The sequence below is a fragment of the Centropristis striata genome, chromosome 5, assembly GCF_030273125.1.
Source record: "Centropristis striata isolate RG_2023a ecotype Rhode Island chromosome 5, C.striata_1.0, whole genome shotgun sequence".
Classification (NCBI taxonomy): Eukaryota; Metazoa; Chordata; class Actinopteri; order Perciformes; family Serranidae; genus Centropristis; species Centropristis striata.
The window spans coordinates 18639519-18653302 of NC_081521.1; the positions used below are offsets into that span (position 1 = coordinate 18639519).

The window sequence follows — 13784 nt, forward strand, 5'->3', positions numbered from 1 at the left end:
GAAGAAAAATTAAGAAAATCATTGTATAGTATGTTTTTTTGGCAAAAAGTGTAAATTTTTTAAATGCCTAAAAATAATTTAAAAAATGGCCTCATTGTGATCTATTGTGCTATAATATGTATACATTATAGCACTATGGTATGACTATTTTTGAGGGGCTCACTTTTGGAAATATTGCCTTTTTAGTTTGCAATTAAGTGATTCTCAAAACTGACCTTAAGATTTCCATTACAATGAACTAATCTGTAAATTAGTGTTTAAGCTCTGAACAATTTAAATTGCAGAGCCAGTTTGGTTGTTTCCAGGTAAAACTGCTTTTCCATACTAAAAAATTATGTGACTATTGATCGGGAAATCATAAATATGCACGGAGAATTTTTGAATGAAAACAGGCAAAGATCATTTAGTTTCAATACGTTCAACACATTTATTTGAGCAAATGTATCAAATTATTAGTTTCAATTTTACATCCATAAAATAAATTCTTCACAGTATACACTTTCAAAAAATCGTAAAGGTTAACATCACATCATTTGGCAAACTAATTTCTAGACAACAGTGATTTAGAGGAATTTACAGGGGGAGAGGTCTGAATAACTCGCCTGCTGACCATGATGAAAAAACGGACAGATGGCCCCAACTCGTCCTCCACCTGCCAGCGTCCAAAATCCCAAAAAGTCCGTCTGAATGAGTTAGTGTTGATCGTCGAGACTCTGACTGACAGGCTCTCAGGGTTTGTGTCAGTGTTTACCAGGCGTCACCATTCTCACTCAAAATGTTGGTCACAAAACAAAATTTGTGGAAACAAAAACAATTACAGGGAATTTTCTGGGAAATCTGTTGTCAAAATCATGGGACAGCGTAATCTTGTGACACTCCACTAAATAGAAACGGAGGAAAACTATAAATAAGCAAATCAACGACTGAAATTACAGAAGTTCAAATAAAACAAAGATCAGCCTCAGAAGCTCACATGACCCACTAAAAAAAAGGGAGCCTATCATGTCGTTAATTTATGGCACTAAATAACAAGACTCTTCATTAGTTGCTGCTCAGCTTCTGGGAGCCTCCACAGGGCAACGCTCCCCTCTACAGGCCAAGCATGATCACTGCAGCCTCAGTCTAACTCCATTCACAGCCATGACGGGGACTCTAGCATTAGTTTACCATAAACTTACATTCAACCCTTGTTGTAAGTTTGAAAAAAAACAAGAAAAACAAATCAAAGAAGTTTCAATAATAATAAGACCACAGAGGAGTTAATTCAATAAATGAAGACAGAAAGTGAAAAGCACCAAGTGCGTTGCAAATTGTGCCTCTTCTGACAAGATTGTTTTTAATTTTCACACCTTCTTTACTTCTTTTCCTTCTTCTTCTCCTGAAAAGAAGCACAGAAAAACAGAGTTTTGAGAAAAGATAACTTCAATTTCTGCAATTAAAGTTAATAAAAAAACACATTTTCTCACTTCCCATGCAGAAAGATGTGGGTCAATATTGTGTGCTGCTAGTTCAGCTGTTCCAAGCATTCAGTCTTAATTTAAGTTAAAATAAAAGTCCTGCAGTAATAAACTAATGAATCTGAGCTCAGTACCGCAGATCGATCACTGGATGTTATATTATTGGTTGAAACTGGCTTACACATCAGATTTTGTTTTACAGGAAGAAAGTATGATTGAATTTTGATATAAAAATACAATTTTTATTTATTTTTTGTCATTTGTTTGGCATATACTGGTAAATAGTTGCACAAAATTAAATGGGATTTGATTTAAAACAATAAAGAGGAACATTTCTTGACTTTAAGTAGATGTTTTTTTTTTTCTCTCGAACTGCATTTTAACTGTTATAACTCTAAAGCGTCCTTGTGTATCCTGAAAAGCATTCTATAAATAAAATGTATTATTATTATTATTATTATTATTATTAATAATAATAATAATAATAATAATAATAATAATAATAATAAGTATTATCAGAATAATGTGCTTATCAAGGGTAAAAGTAATTATTATTTTTATCATTATTATTATAATTATTATATATATGACGTTATTAGATTTTTAATAATGCTGTAACAATGTGTAATAGGGCTGGGCGATATGACCTTAAATAAAAATCAGGATTAATTGACAATTTTGCCTTGATTATGATAATGAACGATTATTTTGTTTTTTGCCCTCATACTTCACTGATTTGACTCTACTGTAACTGTAAAAGCGGAGATGTTTCCTAATAAAAGAGTGCATATCTTTGTAATTTTAAATAAACTTAGGAAACACACAGATGAACTATTTTGTGCTTATTCATTGAATATTTTGAACTGAAATCAATGCATCGCTTGAAATGAAAATGTCACATTTTAGTTTTAAAGTAGAAATGAACTCCTCTAAAAACAGCAGAAAATAAATATTTCTTTCATTTCTTGCAAACAGTTGTTCTGCAGTGTTTACATTTGACTTTTTTGTTCTGTGTCATCTTCCCTAAAACCAAAATGTGTCTAAATGACAGCATTTTTTTCTCCGCCCTGAACATAATCGAAATAATTGTTTTGCGCAAGATGACGCTGGTTAGAGGATCTGAAAGTCTGTTCAAATACTTGCCCAGCCCTAATGTGAAATCAGCATTTTACTGTTGTAAGTGGAGCTAGTTTATCTGCTTTTTATACAGTCATATAGTTTAATGCAGCGTTAAGCCTGTCATGATAACAATTTTTTTAAGATCATATATTTTCCAAGAAACTATCATGATAAATGATAGTATCATTGATGTCGTTTTAGGACCATTTTATGCCACTGATACAATGATATTAGAGCAAAATTAGTACATCCTTTTCAACAGCAATTTTTTTTTTTTTTTTTTTTTTTAATTGCAAGGATATTAATCATTGGAATTTAATTGTGGAAAAGAAATATTAAAATATCCTAGATAAATAAAACATAAATAATTCAACTACAATCAAAACAAATAAAATAGACTCTCAGGCTCTGTAAAGAAAAAAATGCACTGAGATAAATATTTTTAATTATGTTATTTTATATTACAAATAACATATAAACAGCTGCAATTGCTGCTATGGGAATATAGGTTATTGTGTCCATTTTATATAATCGAACGATAAGTCGATATAGTAATTATTGTGACAGGACTATGCAGCGTTTCTCAACCTGTGGTTCAAGCCCCATTCAGAGGGTCAGATAGATAAATCAGAGGGACCGTGGGAGGTTTGATTGGAGAGGATAGAAGAAAAAACAAAACTCTCCTACAAAAGGTGTATATTTCTCTAGAATTTTGGCTCCATTTCAAAATAGAGTATGGTAAAAACTAAGCTATCTGGTAATTTTGAGGAGAAATGTGTTTTTGATGGAACTGCTAACTACTCAAACATCTGAAATATGTAAAGGCCTCAACTAGAAGCTGCTTTTAGTAAGAGGTCACATGTTATTCTTAATCTGCAGGGTAAAAGTACACCATAGCCCTCTGAAATGTAGAGTTGTAAAGTATAAAATAGCATTAATGGATATACTCAAACAAACGTGCAAGCACCTCAAAAGTATACTGAAGCGTAGTACTTCACTTAATGTCCTCCCACCATGAAATACAATGTAGGTGAATGGGACTTTAGGTTTTGCTGCACAAAGCAGTGATAGAAGTCAAAAGCGATTAGTTCAAACTAAAAGTTTAAACATATGTATTTGATTGTTTTGCATTTGTTTTCATGATTTTGTGTTGCATTTTTCTTATTTGAATGTTTTTTGGGGTGTGGTTTTTATATAAGCCTTTACAGGTTTCTGCTGTACCCACACATGTAATTTTATGTGTTATCATCTATGTGTTTTATATTGTTTATATGTGAAATAACACTAAATCAACCACTTTAAAAGTAAGCAGTTTTTAAAACCATTTATTATTTTTTTTTAAACGCAGCTCCAATAAAAACTGTTCACAGATGTGTGTTGATGACACAATCAGTACAAGGTTTCTGAAAACATATGTCTTGATGCTGGTGAGTTATTTCAATGTCATTTGCTTTCTCATTGTTTTATGCACCACAAATTGAATTCCTCTCGACCATTATTCTGCGGTGGTGGCAGAAGGCTCGGATATCTCAGAACCTCAGTGGGTAAAACCAAAAGCATCTGCACGGCCAGATTCTACTACGGCTAAGTAAGACAACATGTTGTTTTTGTGTGATTTGGGTAAGCCGGATGCTTTCAAAACTGCATTTAATATACAGTACTGTCTTTTTAAAAAATAGTAAAAATGCATTAAATATGATGTTTTTTTGTCTGGGGGCTGAACTTATGCAACACCTCTAATAAAAGTATACATTGATTTGAACCAGTGTTTCTTGCAGCAACATTAAAAGGTTGAGGCTGGCAATATCGTATATTGTGTTATTGTCAACAAATCCCATGAATACAGAAAAACCAACAATGCATCACAGACCAATAGTCTCTGATTTCCCTGCTCGGTCTGTGGCTCTCAGCCCAAAGCTCACTCGTTCTTACTGCAGTTATACATCTTTAAAAGTGCATAATAAATACACACTCTCATTTATAAAAAGGCTCAGCCCTTTTACTGAGTCCTGACAAAGATAACAGGCACCACGGTGGTGATTATCAACAGTCTTTAATAATACACGTTTCTTTCTCAGGCTCCCATAAAACGAGCCAAATGAAGCTTTCAGTGCATAATTTGGCTCTTCGACCGCACAGAATGGATCGACCGTGTGCTGCCTACTTCCTTCCACCTTTGAGGAATATTACCATATATGCCATAAAGCAAAACTGTTGCTTTAATTAAAGCGAGAGAAGAATGCTGGCAGAAAATTTATAAAAGTGTGAATTCACAAGTTAACCCTCTGAACCGCAGCAAGCTGTTTCAAGGCGTTTTTTTGCTCTTTTTACTCACTGTGGCCTCGTCTTTTGTGCAAAAATAATACACTGATAATGACTTAAATCATTAAAAAAAGAAAATTCAATGTTCTCTGATAAATTATTTTTTTTAAACTGGAATAAAATGGAATTTATATATACAGCACTTTTCCAAGTGCAAACAAGTGTCAATAATATTGGGGGGAAAAAATGGATCGCCACATGCTATACATATTAAACTATTGTCATCATCGCGCTCTTAAATAAAAGATACGTTTCAATGATGGTGTTCAGAGGGTTAATATTAATTTTACCTTTCCGTTTACTTCTAACCTGAAAGTTGTACATTCTACAGCTCTTTAACTTAAGTAACTTAACTCTATCAGCTGAGAAACTGTGTAGCTCATAGATCACCATCGACTACAGAGAAACAGTATTTTTAATTCATAAGAGGATGGCAAGTTTTCATTGGATTTGTTGACAATAAGAAAAAAGTAGAATATGACCAAACATATCGTTAAGTTAAGTTTTAAAAAAAAAGAAGGATTAGGCAAAATACTACATACCTTATCGTTCATGGCGAGAATGACCATCAGTTTCCTGAAGATGGTGATGAAATCGAGGAACAAGTCCACACAGTGCCTTCAAAAAACAAAGTATGACAAGTTTCAGAATTTAGGGGAAAAACAAAATAAAAAACAACCTAAAACACTATCAAACATGATTCAATATCTCTAAAAAAAAAAAGAGTGTTCAGCTGTAAAATGTATCCATTGATTATCAAAAGGCTGACCTAGCTGAGGGCACCCTGGGCCACCTCTTTTGGTCTTGCCCCAAGCTAAACAAATTCTGGTTAGATATTTTTGAGTGCTTTTCTGAAGTATATAACTGTGATATTAGACCAGATCCTTACACTGCCATTTTGGGCGGGACCCGACATCTACTAGCTTTAACCCACTTACAACGGAAGACATTACAATATGGTATGGTTATTGCAAAAAGGAATATTTTAACCCTTTAGAAAAATGAAGATGTGCCTTCTTTCAAAACCTGGCTAGCAGAAATAACCAACTTATTACATATGGAAAGGGTTCGATACAGTGTTTCTTTCAGCCCTGCAACCTTTGACAAAATGTGGCAACCATTTCTGTCCTATATATCCAGAATGGCCTAAAGTGCTAGTGTTTATGTATGTAAGTTTGCACATATAGATGTGTATATAGGCTGCCGCATATGTGTACAGACACCCATTCAGTGGCTGGCGCCGATTGTACAGTATTATATTGCTTTGAATCCTATAAGAGCACGTTTTTGTTTTGTTTATTGGCCTCACTTTGTTTTGTTTGTTTTTCCCATTTCTTTATCATCGAGGGTGGGGGTGGGGGGCTGATGTTTCCCTTGTAGTTGTGATGTATGTTTATAAATCTGAAAACTTATAATTAAAATATGTTTAAAAAAAAGGCCGACATCTTGTAGCACCTTAGTACGTAGTCTATTTTTAATTTTAGGAACTGAAGCAAAGTAATACATAGATATGGGTCACGCCTGTTTATAACCAAATTTCATTTGGGAGGATGTATTTGCATGGTATTTGGATATGAGCCATCAGATAAGGGAACAGAGTCCTCACCAGATGTAGTCCTTGTCTCCGTTCTCTGCTTTCTCAATGATGAGCTGAGTGTCAAACAGGACAAAGCCGCACATGATGAGCAGCCCGAGGTACATGTGTGCCTGGCAGGGAAGATGAAAAAATATAAATATAAATATGATTTACACAGAGAGATGATGACATGCAGCTGGTCTCATGTGTCGAGTTGGAATGGTGACTTACCTTAAACAGCATCACAGATCCAAAGAACATGTTCATCACAGACATCAGGAAGAGGAGGGAAAGGCCAGACATCAGAGTGCCTGAGAAGAATAATGGGTTCAGGGAAAGGGCAAAAATTTAACCAAGAGAAGTTCTGCATAAGGCCTCAAGAAACGGCTGTAATTCAAAGAGAGGTTTAAAATAGAGCCCAACAGATAGTTTGGGTTTGAGTTTTGAGCCTGGTACCGATTTTACGGGGAAAAAATTCACTAATGACCAATATGGCATGGTTGAGTTTGAATGAAAAAATATTGTAACAATATGACAATATAAAGTGTGTGTGTGTGGGGGGAATCGATACAGCACAGTATCACAATATTTTGTGTGGCTATATTATATCGATTCATGGCTGCCAAGTATCAATATTTAGCATTCTGATGCTTTGCTGATCACTTTAAGGAATATACTGGAGATACTGGTATCATAAGAAGCTAGAAGATCCAAGGAATCTTTAGGCACCATGTGCGTCACATGTTGTGTCGGGAAGTTGTCGAAATAACGCTGCAAAGTCTTAGGCTTTTTTTATGTGTCATGGTGATTTTCAAAGCGGTCATGTGACCTCTGATGTCATGCTATCTCAACGAAAGTAGACTCTCTGGGTTCCCACAAGGCTCCTCTTTACGTACACGGCTGTCTCCAAATTTAAGAACGCGTTAAGTTAATAACACAATCCATCACTTTAGCCGTGTTTCGACTAGGGGGAAAAGTGGCCACCGGGAAAGTCTCCAGCCATGCCCTCTCAAAAATCTGCTCACTCTGCGTGTCTCCACTACAAGTTAGCCCCAAGAGGGATTTAGAGACTTTGGAGGTGACGTATGGTTTTCGCCGTCGCTAACTGTGCACGTCAGCAGCTGACAACAGCATGGCTAATTATGCACAGAGTCTCTACGCTGATCATAAACATAGTGATTGTGAATTAATGGCATTGCGAACTGTGCACGGTGCTTTTTGTAAACAAAGAGAGATCGCTAAGTGAACACCTCCTGTAGCAGCAGCACATACACACTGTACTGCTATGGAGCTAACTGTAGCTAACTGGCGCTAATGGCGGCTCTTCTTAACGAGCCGGCCTCCGACTCGTTAAGGAGTGTAAGAAGGAGTCGCTGGATTTGTCTCCAATCGCTTTCTTGAAAAAATAGTTGCTAAGGGGGTCTGAAAAATCTCTAAATTTAGCAACAAAGTTGCTAAATTGGGAACACTGCTTAGCTGGCTTTTACAAATGGCATGTTGTTGTAGTGTAGAGTACTACCGCACATGCTGCTTAGTACGTCACATCCTGCTTAGCGATCTATCCAATCAGTAACCAGGCTGTTTTCAGGGGAGAAAAAAGGCCCTGCTCTTACACAGGGACGAAAAAGGTCCCGACAAAAGCCGGCTCCGGACAGCTCATATGCAAATTAGCGAGTGAAACCCGCCTCATTCCAGGTATTGCCCGGTAGTGGAAACAGCCCTTTTGTTCATTTGCAAAGACTTGAGGCCATTCAACATTGTGGAAAATGAGGGTTTTAGCTACATGCTAAAGACACTGGAACACAGTAATGTGTCTCTGTTGAGACGTTATGTCAAGGACACAGCCGTATCGAAGCTATACAGAAGCTTAGAAGGTTAGGAAGGTTTGAGAAAATGCTGCTATCATTTATTGAGTTTAATTTTGTGGCCACAAAATGCAGTTAATATATAGTATCGCAATACTCACCATATCGCAAAATGCTTAAAATCGCAATAACGTTGTATCGTGCAAAATAAAAGTATCGGGATAAAATCGTATCGAGGGGCCGATATGCTGATTCACACCTCTACAAAACTTACTCAGAAGGTTGCTTTCTTAAACAAATAACTTTAAAAAAATAAGTTTTAATATTGTAATACATTATACAAACATTGTCAAACAATTCTGGTAAATAAAATAGCTGAGGAAATAAGATAATAAAAAAAAAGATAAATAAGCATCACAACTGCATGTTCAATCAATTGCTGACCACTGTTTCTCAAATCATCCCCAGCAGTGTTTTCTGCATTATATGTTGTGTAAAAAAAGTTTTCATGTCGGGCAAGATATTCGCTGATACTGATAAATACCAATAGGTCCATGACAGGCAGATATCAGCCAATAATGTCAGTCAACCAATATATCAGTCTGGCTCTAGTAAAGAAAGTAATGAGTCACAACATTAATGATTGTACCTCCGAGGAACAGGTAGCTCCTGCGCTTGGCGTACAGAGCACTGAGGGTGAAGCAGATGAAGATCATAGAGGTTCCCATGAACGCTGTCACGATGATGCTGAGGAGGAACAAACACCTTCAGTTATTGGTTACACACAACATAATACTCTTAGTTTTATAATGTTTAACTTTAAGTCGACTAGCTGCCAGCTGTTTATGTACAAGTATCGTAACATTGAGTAACTTGTCACATACCTCGGGTTGACGGCGATGACAAAGTCCAGCGTGGGACCAAGGCCGACACCTGGAGAGGCAAACACTGATTACTGACTCTTACAGGACACAATTGTACCTGGAACATGCCCACAACTAGCGCTGCAACCAACAATTATTATCATTATCATATAACTTGCTAATCATTTTCTAGATCAAGAGGTTCAGTCTATAAAAAAAAGAGAAAGGGGTGAAAAATGTCTTTAGATTTCTTGTTTAGTCGGTTCAAAATCCAAAGTTATTCAGTTTAATATATGCCTGTCACAATAACCACATTATGACAAACAATATATACTGTTCCAGAAATAATTAAACAGTCATTTTAGTACAATTTAATGCCACTTTTATGATGATGATAATAGCAAAAAAATGAAAGTACATTCTTTTTAAAGTGCAATGAATTTTGAACACCTCTTTCCGTTCATTCTGCTATGGCATTTTAAAAATGCTGAGGCCCTGCACCAAAGTCTTAAAATAGTCACAAAAACAATGCTGTTTTTATGGCATCGTGTTGGCTAAAACAGGCCTAGTTTAATATGATACAAGCCAGAGAAAAGCAGGAAATCTCCAAATCCACCATTTTTGCATGATTATTTTTCTTTCGATCGACGAATGGAAAGTGAGACCCACAGCATCCTCACTTTACCTGTAAGGAAGGCGAATCCAGCGAGGATAGCCAGTCTCTTCTTCTCCGTCTCGGAGTTGTGTGGTGTCATGGCGAGCCAAAACATCATCCCAAGGGAGCCGAGCACCGACAGCAGGCCTCCCTGAGAACAAGGGCACAAGGTTAAGATAGGGCAGGATACACTGTGACTACGAGAAAGACCACTCAAGGTTTTCTTCTTTTAAAAAGTGCACTGTCAGTTTCTCACAGCAGCAGGTCAAATTTAGCTGAAGCAACAGAATCAAATTAGGATGTTCAGATAAGACAGAAAAAGGCCTTTCAGACAAAAGAAGTTCCGTCTTATCTTGACATCTTAGGGGATTCTGGTTAAAATTAAAGGCTTGTACTTTGACCTGTGGTACCTGTAATAAGTTAAATGTGTCTGCAGTACCCCTGATATAGAGGAGAACACACTATAAATATCTCTAGTGCTGGCACTGGTGTAATGTTAAACTTCAGAATAGCCAAAACATGAAGTCTCGTAAGTTCAGTTTCACTTTCTTCTACAAGAAGTTACTGTTGTCACATGAAACATAGGCAAAGGTCACGTATGTGCACAGTGGTGACAATCCTGCACTAAAGACTTTTTCCTGAAATTTAACAGAAACCTTCAGTGAAGAAAAGCCTTTAAATTACAGCAGATGTAATGTATTTGATTGCTGTGGCTATTGTTTAAAACACAAACTAACTGATCATGAAAAGAGATGTGTTAGGATGTCGGTAGATTTCCACCTTTGCCATAAGATCTTTATCTTTATTGTCAATGTAGAAGTACAATAAAATGACGTAGTACTTCACGTCACTTAGAGATGAAATAGAAATATTTACAACAAAAGTATAGGAGAAAATATTTAGAAATACAGCACAAGGTAAAATACTATATAATAATGCTATACAACACTATCAATACCATAATACACACAAGAATAGAACATGAATAAGACAGAAAGTGAAGCTGCTGCAGTGTTTGTAAGTACACACAGACACTTCAAAATTAATCATCTACAAAATTACCAATATTGCATAATTGTGCTATTGTGAAAACTCTGACATATTTATCTCTAATAAATGGATCCAAGCACCAAGTAGCTGGAACTTAATAAAAACAAATTAGGTTTTATCATGCAAGACAAAGTTTTCTTGTCTGTACTTTGCTTAAAGGGGCATCATTTGCATTGATATACAGGAGCGTCCTGGACAGGCAGACTCTGTGGTGTGGTGTTAGTGATACCTGAAAGAGGCGTGTGACTACATGGACGTAGGAGCCAGCCGCAGCCACAAACATACACACTGCCAGGCTGGAATACACATTCTTCAAGTGCACCTGGGTGGAATGAGATCTGCAAAACAAAAGAAAAAGACAATATATGAATGTGAACAAGGCTATATGACTGAGATAAAGATCTACCGCATGATTACGCACATTTGGGAGAACTTCAAGATGGAGTCGAAGTTGATGTTGCGGTCAAACACGTTCATGATGAAACCAGGGGTCGAGATCTGAAGAGATTCCTGAACAGCGAAGTCTTCTCTGAACACAAAAACACATATGATTACACGTCAGCTCTACTTTACAGTCAGACTGAAAATAGTTTACAACAAATACAAATTGTATAGTGTGACAGTGTTGTTGAGTGTTTGCATTTTATGCTACTTTATACTTCTGCTACATTTCAGATTACTGCACTTATTACTCCACCAGATATATTTAACAGCTATATGTAAGATTTTACATTTACAACACATGATTAGTTAATAAAATAGGATAAGATTAGACTGCTCAACAACATGATCTAGCAGCGTATGATGGATATATTTTGTTGTATTTGTTACTTTTCACTGTTGTCCTGATATTGAAATTTCTAACTTTGAAACAATGCCTTGAAAAAATAATTCAGTATTTGATACGAGGAAAAAATTGACAGCAAGCCCAGAAAAATGTTATATTTTTCTTAATAAATAAATATAACAAGGCATGACATGAGAAAGACAACTTCTCTTTTCAAAACCCAAAGGAATTCAGTTGAATATAGGCCTATTTCTCTTTATATTTTTAACAACACCAATACATTTACCTTACTTAATTAAAATTTTGAATCAAGGACTTGCATGTGTGTTGTTAATGTGCTACTTTCAATTGAACAAGGTAGTATAAATAATCTGAATCTTGTTTGCACCACTCATCATACCAATGGTACAGGAAGTAGTCAGAATTATCATGACCTAAGAAAATTCCATTTGAAAGTAAAAGTCCCAAATGCAAAGTGTAACTTAAAACTACAAAAGTATTATTAGCAAAGTGTAAATAAAAAGTAAGAAGTCATAATGCAGAATGGCTCCTTTGTCAATTGTTTGTATACTACTGGGTAGATAAGTAGTATAGTACTGCATCATATTATAGCAATAAAGTAACAAGTGTCAACTAAATGTAGTGAAATAGAAATTAAAAAAATCTGAGACAGATAAAAAATCTTTATCTGAAAAGAAACTATGTCAGTCACATACATGTAATGTAGTAAAGTAAAATACAGCAATATTAATTGTTTTTCAGAGGACATGTAACTTGTTAAAGTTTGCAACTAAACATTTACAAGTCTGTATTTTGTTTTAAATTTATATATTTTCTATGTCTGTATATATACTTTATATTTCTTCTATTCTTGGTTTGAGTAACTGAAAGCAAATTTCCCTCAGGGGATCAATAAAGTATTTCTGATTCTAGTGTAGTAAAGTGTACTTTAGTAAGTCCTTTAGTGCAGCAGAGGAGAAAAACATCCACAAAACAGAATAATATGGAATACAGTATAATATATAATGTACTTTGTATACGACTAGGTAGATAAGTAATGCAACAAGTATTACATCATATGATATGCTGACCATCCGTGTGAAACGTAACTAGTGTCAAGTAAATGTAGTGGAATAAAAAGTACATAATTTATGCGATGTAACATAGTGAAGTATTAGTAGAAAGTAGCCTATAATGGAAACACGTTACTCAAGTGAAGTACAAGTATGTCAAAATTTACATTTTAACATAGCTTTAGCTTACATTCCTCCACTGCATGATACACTCACATGTCTCCGATCAAAGTGCGCAGTTTAGTTAGTTGTTACAATAAATTACCCAACAGGTTAAATGACCGCTGGGTGCTTAGCACGTTAACAGGCTTTCTTATAACATGCTAACAACTCGTGTTAATCCTCATATAGCCGTTAGCTGGCAGACAAAAGTCACATTCACAAATAAACAAGTTGTTATAAATGGGGCTGGGCAGCCGAGCAACAGCCAAACAGTGTTTGACGCATGAGACGATCATATTAACAGCTAATGTTTGCTAGCCAGCGAGCTAACCGTTAAATACCGAGCTAACTGGCGTTTAGCTCGCTTGTCAACTCATTACTCCTTCATTCTTCACCACAGAATAGTATTAATAATGTTACAGTTACAGTTTAAACATCACACCGAGGGGAATGGCTCAACATAAAGGTAGCGCTTACCTCCCGTCTGCTACGAGCTAACTGTTTGGCAGCCTTTCTTCTTCCTGCTTTACTTTTTTTTTATAACACAAACAGTACGTGTCAGTCAGCGCGCAGCGGCCTGACGATGTAGCTATGGGAACGCCTCGAAAATTGTAGTCAAATTGTAGTCCTAAAATTTTGACAGTAAAATAAGGGAATTCTAATCCCATTTCGCGTATGAACATGAATAAACAAATCGTCTATTTTACAATGACTACACCAAATGTATTCAACAATTTGATAAATCTTTACATTGAAGGGTACTTCCTGTCTGGTGTGTCGCCGAGAAATGTCCCCGGTACACCTAAAATGGCCGACTCAAACATGTAGACGTTACAAACTGTCGCCAGCAAAAACATCTCGTTTATTTTTCTTTCTTTTTTGAACATGTTTGAAGTTTGGCTACGGCTTTACGTT

General features: G+C 35.8%; 1 protein-coding gene across 2 annotated transcripts; it reads right to left on the reverse strand.

The window, feature by feature from the left end:
• Positions 1 to 402: 402 nt before the first annotated feature.
• Positions 403 to 13492, reverse strand: tegt (testis enhanced gene transcript (BAX inhibitor 1)). 2 transcript variants are annotated; one of them, XM_059333302.1, is made up of 10 exons: positions 13347 to 13492; positions 11269 to 11376; positions 11077 to 11185; positions 9828 to 9948; positions 9164 to 9212; positions 8929 to 9026; positions 6706 to 6785; positions 6505 to 6605; positions 5441 to 5516; positions 403 to 1378 (listed from the first exon to the last, which is right to left on the reverse strand). In XM_059333302.1, the coding sequence occupies exons 2-10, from the start codon at positions 11322 to 11324 to the stop codon at positions 1355 to 1357; spliced, it is 714 nt and encodes a 237-aa protein (XP_059189285.1). In that variant the 5' UTR covers positions 11325 to 11376; positions 13347 to 13492; the 3' UTR covers positions 403 to 1354. The 2 variants fall into 2 exon arrangements, with proteins under 2 accessions (XP_059189285.1, XP_059189287.1); XM_059333304.1 differs by lacking the exon at positions 13347 to 13492 and adding an exon at positions 12898 to 13011.
• Between the last annotated feature and the right edge of the window lie 292 nt (positions 13493 to 13784).

Bases quoted from the DNA above. Each gene is read 5' to 3' on its own strand.
- tegt (XM_059333302.1), bottom strand. From the start codon at position 11,324: ATGAACGTGTTTGACCGCAACATCAACTTCGACTCCATCTTGAAGTTC. The intron at 11,186-11,268 runs GTGCGTAATCAT...TTTGTTTTGCAG, and splicing joins ATCTTGAAGTTCTCCCAAAT to ATCTCATTCCACCCAGGTGC. The intron at 6,786-8,928 runs GTACAATCATTA...TATTCTTCTCAG, and splicing joins GAGCTACCTGTTCCTCGGAG to GCACTCTGATGTCTGGCCTT.